Consider the following 14060-nt stretch of genomic DNA (forward strand, 5'->3'; position numbering starts at 1 on the left):
ACTGCCTCGCACGCTTTGCGACGCACCGCCCGACTCGTACCGCTGTCCGGACTGATCGATGCCAGCTTCCGAACTCCGGTTCTGTCACCGCACCGTAAAGCTGGAAGCACCGTAACGAGCAACGTCCGCCCCGAACAACGCAAGCTCTGAGCTCACCGACTCCGCTTCGACGCCGTCAACGAGCAGTAGCCAGCCCCGCGACTGGAAGGACACCGTGACCTGCAACGCTTGCTTTTTCTACACCGCAACGAACCCCGGAACCTGCTCGCACATCCGTGCCGGCCGCCTCAAGGAAAAGATACTGTGACTGAGTCTGTCGACATTTGAGCGGGCCCAGACCATTGCAGTCTGCTGGATTTGTTAGACTCGGTGTTCTTTTCAGCTACACTGTAGCGGCACAAGGCTATTGACGCGCACAGAACCTTGAATTAAGCCTCTTTAACCTGAACTCTTGAAACTTAATAGTACTGTGGATTCTTTTTGTCGTTTATTGGTCTTGTGATAACTCTATATAAAGTATACTTATTTTTCATATAAAACCTGTGTGGTGTCCATTTGTAGTGTTGTCACTGGGTTACTGTATGTGGTCACAACTGCTTAACTTACATCGCCTCTGAAATAAACATTGACTGCTCGCGCCACGTCGCCTAGAGGGTGAGCAGGGGTTATTTTGAGAGAGTAATTCCCTTGCCCTGACCAGAGGAGAGGGTCCCTGCTTGTCACAAGTGCCTACCTGTGCAAACCAGAGACCCCCAATTCTAACACCGGTAAATAACCATGAACTTTTATAGCGCGAAATCTCGTTCTAGATTCACAGGCTGTGCATAAATTATGTAGTGGTATTAGTTCCCTGCGGAGGAGAGTTCAATGAGGGAGCAGTATCACATTATTGACTGACTTAACATAATTTTAGTTTTGCTTGGATATCTACTCAATATTGTTTGGTAAAAGCGTGTTTTGTTGACCATGTATCAGGGTTACACATTTTCTTTGATAACACATCTCCAAGAAAATATACTGTATCCCCTTTTATTTCTTAAAAATGTGCTTTGGTGTCAACTTTAGTTTTTTTGTTTCCCCTTGCTATAATACTGATTAGTTTTAGCAATCCATCTCGCAATGCTGCCTTGGTCACTAGTGTTACCACCACTACCTGTGGAACATGAGCAAAAGAAATGCATTCCCATTTCTAAAGCTATAGTCTCCTGAACGTAATACATTACAACTCTTCTAATTTCTTATGGATGCAAAGCTCTTATAACTGCATTAGTTGGATTCTAAAAGAAAGCTAATAACTGTATAAATCGATTCCTAGATGGAAAGGTGATACTGCCTTAAGATGGATTTGTTCTGGCACGTCTTCCTCGGCGATGAGTGGAGCCTCGTCCTCGGAGATATCTTCGAGTGGATCTTCGTCTCTGGAGACGTCTTCTTCGACGATCTCCTCCTCAAAGATGGCCTCCGGTGCTGGCGCTGATCTCCTCATTTCGTGTCGACGGGCCCTCCGATCCCGAATGGTCTTCTTCGATTGGAAGGAAGCACAGGCTGTGCAGGTCGACTCGTCGTGTTCTGGCGAGAGTTCTGTCCATGAGGCGTAGGCCGTACGGCGCCGATAGGCCCAACGGCCCGCGTCGACGCACCGGAATGTATCTGGTGATGTCGAAAAGTCTATTCGATGTCGAAAAAAGTTTATCTAAAGTTTCTCGCTTCGAAATTGCAGAAAAAGTCTTTTCTAGCCGGAGCGGAAAACTTTCATCCGAACCCAGTGGCGGAAAAAAAACAATCTGAGGATGGAGTCGATGACCATGCGTAGTATGGTCCAAGGGAGGAGTCACCTATCTTGTGACTACAAAGACTTCTTCCAAGAAGACAACAACCTGCAATCATCCGAGCCCAACACCAGGTGGCGATCTATTGCTAAGTGTAGGATCTGCAGCTCATATGCCTCAAACAAATGTGTTTCTGCTGAATCCCTTTCGCGTATGCTAACAATTGTATTAAGTAAGGTATGTCTACTACCCCACTAGTTAGTGGTTGTAAATGGTTACTGTTTTGTACCGTAGATGCTATTTTACCCTATAACATTTCCTACATGATGGCTGCCTAGCTTCTTGAATGATCGCCATAAATATATCCGGTAGCTGTAAATGCACAAAGTCTACTGTGTACCCATCAAGGCCCCCAGTTGTAGAGCCTGACGTTCCGGTTGGAATTTTTTCCCTCTTTGTATCAAAGATAGATCCTTATGTGCTGGGAGATTTATGTTTCTTTGGCAAGGCATCTTCACGAGATGAGAATACCACAGTTGTTGAGGTCATCTGACAGTTATAAGTATTATCAACAACAAGGGACGATTGGGCTTTTGTTTATGGAGGTCCAGCAGTTATAAGTATTCACAACATTTCCGACGTTTTGAACTTACTACAATCGGAACCAGTAGTTTTGGAGGATATGTTGAAGCTAATTACCTGTACCAGATTGCCATCAACAGTGTATTCCACTCTGTTCCTGTATGGTATTACCTAGGTGCAATGGTTTGGTATTCTGTGTTTTCATGTGCTGCAAATATATGTTTTACTCATATACTGAATATGTGATATCGTAAAGATTGTAATTCCCCTTTGTGTTTTGCCTACCTGTAGCTTATATTGCCAGCATGAACATTGTCTACACCTGATGTGCCTTTTGTAGTGCTAAGTTGTGTGCAATTGCCCAATTCCATATCCATTGTGCTAGCTGAAATAAACATGATAAAAATGATGTTGTATGGTCAGTTTTGCACTGTATTTGTCCTTAGAAGGATCCGAAAAGTAGAAAAATAATTGTAGGCGCTAAGCAATTTATGTGTTTTACTGCATCTATTTCTCTGCATTGGACCCTGATCTTTCAATTGTTCAAGTGTGCACCTATGCCTGATGTGATACATCTGTTACGATGAATGTATGGGTTAACAAGTGAAAATGTCTTGATTAGGTCATATTTGCCATGTATTATCAGTGCCTTTTCTGAGCCTTGTTTGTGACAGCCACTACATTGTCCTCATGACCCTGAGTTTGGAACCAATAACTGTTTAACCATTCAGGCATTTCCTGGATTTGGTCTCATATGCAGACAAACACTGGGAATCAGTTAGACATATAATGCAAATCAACCCTAACCTAACAACTTCATTACATTTCTCACTGTCAGAGACTCGGGATTCTGGTAAAATGGGAACTAATTCCTGCAGTAGATTCCCTCTCCTCATAATAATGTTGCCCCCAGAATTGTCTTTGTTGTCTCTGGAGTTGGATACAATTTCTTAAGTTGACTGTGAAACCCAAAGGAATATTAAAATCCACCATTATCTTTATGTCCCGCTGACACTGCCCCAAAGCACTCGCCTTTACCAGTCGTGCACCTAGAAATGAGGAAACAAATTGCTGTAACATCTTAGGTGTGCTACTGCTATCACAAGTGTCTTTTCTGAACACCCTTGGAGCAGATCTGATGCCAAAGGGAAGGAATGGAATTGATAATAAATTCACTGTGCTATATAATTAAATATTTGCAGTGTACTGGATGCAAATATATGCATCCTTGAGGTCTCTTGTTTCTATAAAGTTGTTCTCTTCTAATAGGGAAATCACTTCATGAAGAGTGGTCATTTTGAAGTTTTGTGACTTGATCAACTTGTTAACAAAGCGCAGGCTCAGTATGGGTCTTAAGGTCTACTGGGATTAGAATGTTTCCTACATGGTGAATGAGCATGTAACCTTGCCTTGAGTGCCCAACTGAAGGTAGTGTCCTGGCTTTTTTTTGGACCTGGCATCATTTTACTCTAGCATGAGCACATACACCTAGGTCTCTCCACTGTGATATAATACAAAGTTCAGAAACTGCTCTGTGACCTGGAGGGGTGCAACAAGCATGCCCTCATATCAAGTCATAGGATTACTGTCCTTGCCCTGAGTGAAACACAAAGCAGTGGTGGTAAAGTATTACGCTTCTGTGGATCTATACAGTGACAAGACTTTTTTTTGTGTGCCAGGATATGGGTAGTCTGCCATCCCATTAAACACACAAAAGGGGAGAGGGCCAAATTATTTATACTCCAATACCCCAGACCCCCTAAGAAGGACTATGTTCACAACAACAGTGGGTATACAGAGTTTTTCAAAATAAGTAAAGGGAAATTCCCAATTTGGAAAAAACAGCCCTCACTCACATACCGAAGGATGTGACATGCTTCATCATAGGGCCTGCTACAAACGCCCTGGTGTAGCCACATCCAGGGCGGAGCATTAGGGAGGGGAAAAAATAATAAATTTCCACGTTACAAGACGTACAAAACAATACGTGAATACGTACAATAAGTAACATACATAAGTGATACCGTGTGTAGAGGAACACCTCGTGGATCAAAAGTGCGACACAAATAGGTGCAGTAAGGACGTGTGTTAAAACTGATTAGGGGTGCCAAAAGAAAGAATTACTTTATTAGAACCAATTATGGTACCCTTATCAGGATTAAAAGAAAAGAAAGGATGGGAAAATGCCTTATTGAGAAAATGAGGATTCTCAAGGCTTCCCTCCTACCACTGCTTGAGTCAACATGTTTCGACCATAGATTTGTGCCCCGAAAGGTCACCCTGGTCTTCTTCAGGACTGTCGCAGTAGGATCCACCGGTTACCCTAGTCTTAATAAGATCCTTGGGTAGCCCAGCTAGGTGTAGGTCACTAGGATCCGTACTCTGCTGGGTCTGTTTCTAAATTAGTGGAGGAAGTATCCCCATATGAATCATGGGAAAACATTCACTAGGAAAGAATAGAGAGAGAAGAAAATAAGTGAGCGTGAGTGCTAATCCCCCACAACACACGATATGATCTGGAGTAATCTCTCTTTATAGTCCTGAATATTAGTAATATTTTCAGGCTAGTCTCTGCTATGTAGCGATTCAAAACAGGGTTCCTCTCATACTCATTGGATCTTTCATACAAGGGAAGTGTTTATAATCAGCCACTCACAGTCTATACGTCGATAATAGTTTACGAAGTATAATATATTGCACGACATCGTGACACATACACACCACCAACACCCAGCCCCAATACTCCCTGCATCCACAACCAACCTATCCAAATGCTCCCTACAATTGGGGCAAGTAATGAGACTTAAAAAAGTAAATTAAACAAAGAGTTTAGAGTTCCCATATACGATAAATCGATTGTCTAGGTGAACTCACCGAGTTTAAACAAATCAAAAACTCGAACTGATGGCCGCCCGGGGAGTTTTTTGCCCATGAACACAATCTACATGAAGTGAAAGGAAAGTGAGAGTCAGTTAACTCGCAATAATTAATAAATTTCTCATTTGTGGCAGTTACACGAAGTGTAGTGAAGTGCCGTTGCTTAAAGTATCCCATCCGCTGCTCTTACCGTTCAGTACGGCAATTACCGCCAAAGCATACTCGGGCTCCGAACCACCGCGTAGTAAATGAACGCGGCGTTCCTTGCTCAGTTTATTCAATGCGCAAGGTCGCTGCAAGATGACGTCGTTACCGTTGCGACATCGCGGCGTCAGCAAGTTAGGCCGTCTCGGCCTCCGGGAGTTGTAGTTCCCCATAGCCCGTCCTCACTCATGCTATACACACAGCCCGCAGCGACGGTCTCAACCAGGTCACACACATGTGCGCAAAGTGCGCATTACTTGCGGAACTGCCCCGTCTTCTCGGGAATAAATTCCGGCATGTCTCTCATCCCGGCCCCCCCATCTACAGAATCCGAGGGCGGCCGGTCCCCGACACACACGCAGAGTCAGCACAAACTCGGGAAGAGCGCTCCAACCCTATAGGTCTCAAGAGAACACACGCCCACAAGCATTGGCAGACCCCCACGAAGGATGAAAGGGCACACTCAACACAAATACGGCCCTAAGGAGGCTCACGTACACAGTACCCACAGGTAAGAGGTGTGACAGAAAATCAAAGGGAGAAAGCATAACTGCATTGGCAAATGTTGTATCGTGTGTGCATCCCGTGAATTGCACAGAGAGAGAAAAGAAGTTCTCAAAAAAAGGAATGGAAGATAACATCTATCCACCATCACAATCTTATCGGACCTTGGCAGTACCCTGGGAAATCAACAGTAATAAAAAAATTATATTGCGCTCACTGCCCATCCATGCTTGCTAATGTTGTGAAATTTACGATATAACAGCTTGGAGTGTTTCAATAGTCGGGTGTAGCAAGGAGGCTTCATGGACCAACTACAGTAGAAACCTCATTATGAAAACGATAGTTGTCATAGTTGTCTCCCTAGTGTTTGCCACGGGATCTCATCATTTAACCCCACTATATGGCTTTTCAAGCGGTAGACCCAACGTTGTTCTCGTTGTAATAACACTCTCTGGTCTTCTAGATGGTGTCTACAAGGTTTTATCTTCTCAATCACAGTCCATCTGATGTCTTCGATGCTGTGTCCTTGTTCAACAAAATGTGACGTCAGTTTAGTGTTAGTTTTACCGCATCTGATGGTGCTGCGGTGTTCCGTGATCCGTACTCGCACTTTTCTGCTGGTCATCCCTACGTACAATTTTTGGCAGGGGCAAGTAAGGAGATAAATCACTCCCTGGGAATTACAATTAGTGTGTGATCTCTGTTCCCAGGGAGTGGGAAGTCCTAGGTCAATAGTGATGGAATTGCTTGTCAAGTGACAGACACTGCATGAGCCACAGCGAGTATGACCAGTCACTCTAGGTAGACCGGTTGCTGTAAGATTTTCTCTCACTCCTCCTGTGTCCTTAGGTCTAGTGTGTATCAGGAGGTCCTGCAGGTTTTGGCTCCGTCTGAAGGAAAAAAGAGGTGTCTCGATCTTCATCCCCCCTGTGTTCAGGATCTTCCAGTTTTTTAAAACCAACTTTCTAATATGTTGGGATGCCGTGTTGAATGTAGAAACAAACACAGGTTTCTTAGTCTGAGGCCTCTTGTTAACAGACAAAAGGGTTTCCCGGTTAGCGTTGAGTGCTCTCTTCTTAGCTTTCTTTATGATTCTTGTGGGGTACCCCCTCTGTTGTAATTTCGAGGACAGATGTATAGCTTCGTCCACAAAGTCGTCCCTATCAGAGCAATTCCGTCTAATCCGGAAGAATTGTCCCACGGGTAGATTCTCCCGTAGGGAGCGTGGGTGGAAGCTCTCGAAGGCTAGGAGAGCATTCTTGTCCGTAGGCTTATGATGGACTTTCGTTTTCAGAAGCCCATCACACGGTTCAATGGTTAGGTCCAGAAAGGGCAGGCTGGTTTTGGTGACAGTGGAGGTGAAATGGAGGAACGGGTTCTGGGCATTGAGCCACTTCAAAAAAAAGATCCGCTGATGTTCTATCACCCCTCCAGATCACTAGGACGTCATCAATGTAACGTTTCCATAGCTTCAGGTTGTTAAACCAGGGTCCATTGATGTCCAACACTGTGGTGTCTTCAAAGGCCCCCACATAAAGTCCAGCTAGGCTAGGGGCAAAAACACTACCCATGGAAGTGCCATGGGTTTGTAGGTAGATACCCCCTTCGAATTCAAAGAACATCCTAAATGTACTGAAGGATGTCACGTTTGATCATGATCAAGAATACCTAATAGGGCTAGACATAGAGGCCCTTTATACTAATATCCCTCAACGTGAAACCTTAAGGGTCCTCGAAACGCTGCTATTTGAAAGAGACTGGTCTTTCCAAACCCCACGTGCTTTCATCCTACATTTGGCAGATATAGCCCTTACTAAAAATTTCTTTGAATTCGAAGGGGGTATCTACCTACAAACCCATGGCACTTCCATGGGTAGTGTTTTTGCCCCTAGCCTAGCTGGACTTTATGACAATGAGACTTTTTTAAGTCTCATTACTTGCCCCAATTGTAGGGAGCATTTGGATAGGTTGGTTGTGGATGCAGGGAGTATTGGGGCTGGGTGTTGGTGGTGTGTATGTGTCACGATGTCGTGCAATATATTATACTTCGTAAACTATTATCGACGTATAGACTGTGAGTGGCTGATTATGACCACTTCCCTTGTATGAAAGATCCAATGAGTATGAGAGGAACCCTGTTTTGAATCGCTACATAGCAGAGACTAGCCTGAAAATATTACTAATACTCAGGACTATAAAGAGAGATTACTCCAGATCATATTGTGTGTTGTGGGGGAATGTTTTCCCATGATTCATATGGGGATACTTCCTCCACTAATTTAGAAACAGACCCAGCAGAGTACGGATCCTAGTGACCTACACCTAGCTGGGCTACCCAAGGATCTTATTAAGACAAGGGTAACCGGTGGATCCTACCGCGACAGTCCTGAAGAAGACCAGGGTGACCTTTCGGAGCACCAATCTATGGTCGAAACATGTTGACTCAAGCAGTGGTAGGAGGGAAGCCTTGATAAACCTCATTTTCTCAATAAGGCATTTTCCCATCCTTTCTTTTCTTTTAATCCTGATAAGGGTACCATAATTGGTTCTAATAAAGTAATTCTTTCTTTTGGCACCCCTAATCAGTTTTAACACACGTCCTTACTGCACCTATTTGTGTCGCACTTTTGATCCACGAGGTGTTCCTCTACACACGGTATCACTTATGTATGTTACTTATTGTACGTATTCACGTATTGTTTTGTACGTCTTGTAATGTGGAAATTTATTATTTTTTCCCCTCCCTAATGCTCCGCCCTGGATGTGGCTACACCAGGGCGTTTGTAGCAGGCCCTATGATGAAGCATGTCACATCCTTCGGTATGTGAGTGAGGGCAGTTTTTTCCAAATTGGGAATTTCCCTTTACTTATTTTGAAAAACTCTGTATACCCACTGTTGTTGTGAACATAGTCTGCCATCCCCCCTAATATAAAGTTCTGCTATTACGTGAACACCCAGAAAGAGGTAAAGACAACAAATGAGCGAAGCCAGGAGTGACCCAGTGTATGAAAAGGGACCCCCAAACTCCCTTAGCGGTTTGTTTGTGAACTGCTTCAAGACTTCTGGAAATATCAAGCACTGTGTGTGAATGGTGCTGTGGCTATTAATGACAGAGTTGGAATGCTCGGGCAATGCAAAGTGGAAGTCCTGATGGGGTCTGAGGACGCAACTGCTGAACAACTCAAAATCCACACTAGCCTGGATGCCCCACCAGTTGTACCAGCATTCCCTTCTGCACCAGACTTAGGGCAGTCACAACTTTTAAAGACAAGAGCGGCCATCAAGTACTCAGTGAGACCACAGCTTTGACTGTTCTACAGCAGTCTTAGGAGCAGAAATGCTACACACATCCATCCCACACCACCCTGGATCTAAACAATGTCAGGCAGGCAACCACAGGCTTTGAAAACTTTGCAAGAAGAAGAGACTGAGCCACAAAGAGAACTTCAAATAACCACCAAGAGGTGAACTTGAACTGAGCTGTTTGACAAATCTGCACACAGGAGGTGATTTAAGAACACTGCACCAGTGCCTAATCAGGGACTTGATACGGGAGGGGTTTTAGATGTTGGCAAGCTACATCAACAGGCAGAGGCTACAACCGATGTAATGCCTCAAGGAAGATTGCACACAAGATTTCAGTCCTGTATTTGACTCCCCTATTTGCACTATGCAGTATTACATTACGTTGTGAGATTAAATACCTTTGCTCTAAATAAAAAAATAAGAACTGAGCTAGACAATATATTATTCTGTCTATTGGATCACTGTGCAGGAAGATTTGATTTTAAAATGTATATAGTGCCCGAATGCCCGGGGTCGACTAGGCAAAGGATGTACTTGACCCAGTTTGCAAAGTCATAGTAGGATGGCTCCCAGAACACCCAGGGCAAACGATCTCAATCAACTTGGCTCCTGCCTCCACTGGGGCCTGAAGGGTCAAATCCTGTTTTGGAATCTGTTTCAGATCTTTCTTTAAAAACTGTATACAATATCTGTATTTTAATAGGTTTTAAACCCACCTGGATGTTATATGGTGCCACTGTTTATCATACTATTCTGCCCCCCACTGGGGTTAGATGTTGTAAAGGTATGCATTAACAGCCACTTAGTTATTGTCGTAAAGCTTGTTTACTCTCTCCTACCTTTATATCTTCCCCGAAAGCTCTGCTATGAAGGAACTCTTTTGCCATGACTCTTACAGACAAAAGGAGGTAACTTGAAAATGATGTCCCACAAGAGAGACAGAGGTTTTTCCACACTGCTGTATATCATTCAAATGAAATATCACTATCTCACCCAAAACATGAGAGCAGTAGCACAACATTTTGCATTAGAAAGGAGTTATAGTAGTTATGTTTACTGGGAGCAAAATCACAGATATTGAACTGAAAAGTCTCCCCCCATTTTGATGGCATGCTTCCTCATTAGCTTATCAGTCCCGTCATGATAGGGTAATACCATCAAGGGAGTCTCATTCTCCAGAGGAGGGAGATCAATATAAATGATGTTGGATATGGGTGGGGTTCAGAGTTAAAACTACCTCTGTGTAAACCTCAATGGATTTTCTTGTATTTGGAGGGTACAGAGGACAAAGTTAAAAACTCATCTGGATGAGGAATGGGAGATTAGTTCTCCCTCATCCTTCTTATTGTCCTGTCAACATATTTCGGCCTCTATGGAAGCTCTCCAAGGGTCTCAGGCCATCATTGGGACAAGTTGGTTTCCTGATTTCCCTTCTGCATCTCTGTATGCGCAGAATAGGAAAATAAGTCTTACCTTACCACTACATGTTTAATTGAAATCACACTAAACTTTAGAGTTTTTCTGAACATGTGGTTGGCAGCTGGTTTTTTGCCTTTTATGTAGATGGGATTCGAAGAATAATGTCTGTACCTCTTCTAAACCATGGGCATCACTGCTTTGGCTGAGGCTGGTTCCTTGAAGGCTTCTAGCCCTTGTTCCAGAATCTGGAAAGCATTGACAGCAGGTGGTATTCCCACTGTGATAGTAATATAATTTTGAGGAGGAAATAGGAGTTAATTTGATCCTCTTCCAGGTGGACTACATAGGTGTCTGACACCATATTAGTCAAACCATTGTACACCGCAATGTCATTGGGAAATGCAAGGGGAGGGAGGTTATGAGGGGTGGGGGGTCGACCCTTTATTCTGGGGAGTTACTGTCCACATCCTGCTACGCTCACTTGTTCACTACACTCTGCTAACCATTACCTACACCACACAGCTCGCATTATGATAGCCCTTTAGTTACCACCTAAGAGCCCTACTCAAAATCAATGAGAGATGTAGCCTGCACCACTAACACACCTGTTAGTGCTGTGAGTAGGAACCCGAAGATGAAGCATGCCACCTCTGGCTGGGTGAGGGATTTCGTCCTAAAAACAGAGTTTCTTTTTCCTTGGTTTCTGTCTTGGTATCTTTTTCATTTTCCTCTCAGAGGCTTATAGAAGATTAAGGAGGTCCTGTGAAGTACTGCCTCATACAGACCCACTATATATAATTAAAAAAAAAAAGATTTGCCAAGCTCTAATCTACAGGTGTCTAGAACGTGAACTGCAGTTTTCAAGAGAATTTTTGGGGATGACTGATCTAATGGAGGATTGTATTTAGGAATTTCTATAGAAAAAAGGTAAACAGGTAGTACTTGTGAAAAATGTGCAGAAAGGTTAACAAAAAACCTCACATCTCCCTATGAAAAGAGTTTTAGAAAGGAGGAAATTATTAACGGGTGCATGGGATGTTTTAATGATATTGTGAGAGTGTTCACATGCCGTGTGGAAAGCACAACTACGTATATCTCTTTCATGCAAAAATGTAAAAACTTTGAGAGGATATTTGAAGATAAGAACAGCCTGTATGGGGATGGCATTTACAAGAACAAAAATGTCTAAAATGTTGGCACATTCAAAATCACTTTTAAGAAAGGAATACCTTTTTTGCCTTTTTTATTTGGAGGTGCTGTGCTGACAGTTGGAATGCTGTCGGAAGCCTCAGAATCAAAGTTTGCAGGTGGAGGAACATAGTTGGAAGTAGCTGAAAAATAAACATTGGAAAGAGTAAAACAATCTTAAGTCTATGAATGGAAGACCATGCACAAACTAGGAGTCAATAGTAAATGCTGTTTATTTGGCAATACACATCAACTTTAAAAGGTGAAATTATGATTCAGAGCTAAAAACAATAAATCATATTTGACATTCTATCATACCACATTGACAGATTTGCAAAATGCTGGCCTGCCAGAAACCTCTTCTCTACAGTGATTTTGTTAACTGAAACCCCTCTCCTCTTCGAGTGCCTAAGGATAATTAAAAGGGCGTTCTCGGTTGATTCTGTGATACACTGGAAGAGGCTCCCATTGACAAAATCTATTGAAGATCTTAACTGTAACTTTTTAAATAACAAACTGTCAACACACTTTCAACAACTACAACACAGATGCAATCGAGAACTGACTCTGAAAATGTGAGAAGAGACTCTCAATGGTTTATGGTGTACCTTACAATTGTTAGATAACAAATGTTGAGCACTTAATCAAATGATTTGCAGGGAACATCTGAAGACTACTTAATATCACATTAACTTATTTAAGGCAAAAACTGTCAGAAAGCAAAGAGAAAAAAACAAACTTTTGAAAATAATAAAGAAGAAAAGATTGTTACTTAAGCCTCCTTAACACCTTTTTAATGGCTTTTCGACCTTCTTGCTCATTACTCCTCTGAGGAAATAATTCCCAGGTGTCAAACTGGAAATAGAATCTTCCTAAATACAGTCTGGGCGCTGGGTAGTTCTTGAGTCACTTTGGGGGTTAAGCAGCAACAGGCATGAGCCAGAAATGACAGCTCAGCACTATAGAACAAGTTACTTACCTTCGGTAACGATATATCTGTAATAAACATTAGTCAGTTAGATTCCTTACCTTAGAAGAGATACCCCAGCAATACCAACCCCGGTGGTGGGTCTGCGAACCAAGATCACACCAGAAAGTCCTGGAGAACGGAACGGCCAAAGAAGCCATCTCTCCGGACTTGGCTGTCCAGGCAGTAGTGTCTTGCGAACGTGTGCAGCGAGGCCCACGTAGCTGCCTGACTGATGTCCTGCAAGGGGACTCCCCGACCCAGGGCAGTAGTAGCCGCGGTGGCCCGAGTTGAATGGGCCCTCAGTCCAACAGGAGGCTCCATCCTCGCCAAAGAGTAGCAAATCTTGATGCACAAGACGACTCACCGAGAGATGGTTCGATTGTGCACCGCCCGTCCCTTCTTAGCGGCCATGTAACCAACAAAGAGTTGGTCATCCACCCGGAACTGGCGTGTGCGATCCAGATAATATGAGAGCGCAAGTTTTGGGTCTCGACGGTGGAGCCTCTCTTCCTCTTTCGAGGGATGCGGAGGCAAAAAGAAGGTGGGCAAAGTGATGGTCTGCCCGATGTGGAAGGGCATGGCAACATATTGCAGGAAAGAAGGACGGGTCCTTAAAACCACCTTGTCCGGATGAACAGAAAGGAAAGGAGGTTTAGAAGAAAGAGCCGTTTAGAAGAAAGAGCCTGGAGCTCACTCACTCTTCTGGCAGAGGTGATGGCAACCAGGAATGCAGTCTTAAGAGTGAGAAGACGAAGAGGACAGTTATGAAGTGGCTCAAAAGGAGCGCACATCAGATAAGTTAGAACAAGTTTCAAGTCCCGGCATCACGAAAGGAACAGGAGGAAACATATGAGTGATGCCTTTCAAGAACCTATTTACAACAAGGGACTTGAATAAAGAGGGCTGAGCAGGTAGCCTTAAGGAGGCAGAAATGGCAGAGAGGTAGCCCTTAAGAGTGCCCAGAGCATAGCCCTGCTGGGCAAGAGAAAGAAGGAAGAGGAGAACCTCAGAAAGGGGGGCAGAGAGTGGATCCACAGCCTTTGCTGTGCACCATGCCACAAATTTGTTCCACCTGCAGGCGTATACCGATTTTGTGGAGGGATGCCTGGCTGCCAGAATTACATCGCAGACTTCAGGAAGCAAGTCAAATGGCCTCAACTGTCGCCGCTCAATCTCCACGCATGGCGGTGGAGACTGGACAGGTTCGGGTGGAGGACCATCCCCTGCTGCTGCTGCGACA

At 43.8% G+C, this 14060-nt stretch overlaps 1 protein-coding gene across 1 annotated transcript in view; it reads right to left on the reverse strand.

Moving 5' to 3' along the window:
* The window catches only part of FANCD2 (FA complementation group D2), a 909275-nt gene that overhangs the window by 507606 nt on the left and 387609 nt on the right, over positions 1-14060 (reverse strand). The window contains exon 27 of the mRNA XM_078661284.1: positions 11892-11993. Coding sequence (XP_078517410.1) covers positions 11892-11993 — 102 coding nt within the window. The remainder of the gene's footprint in view (positions 1-11891; positions 11994-14060) is intronic.

The sequence above is a fragment of the Lissotriton helveticus genome, chromosome 9 (genome assembly GCF_964261635.1).
Source record: "Lissotriton helveticus chromosome 9, aLisHel1.1, whole genome shotgun sequence".
Lineage (NCBI taxonomy): Eukaryota > Metazoa > Chordata > Amphibia > Caudata > Salamandridae > Lissotriton > Lissotriton helveticus.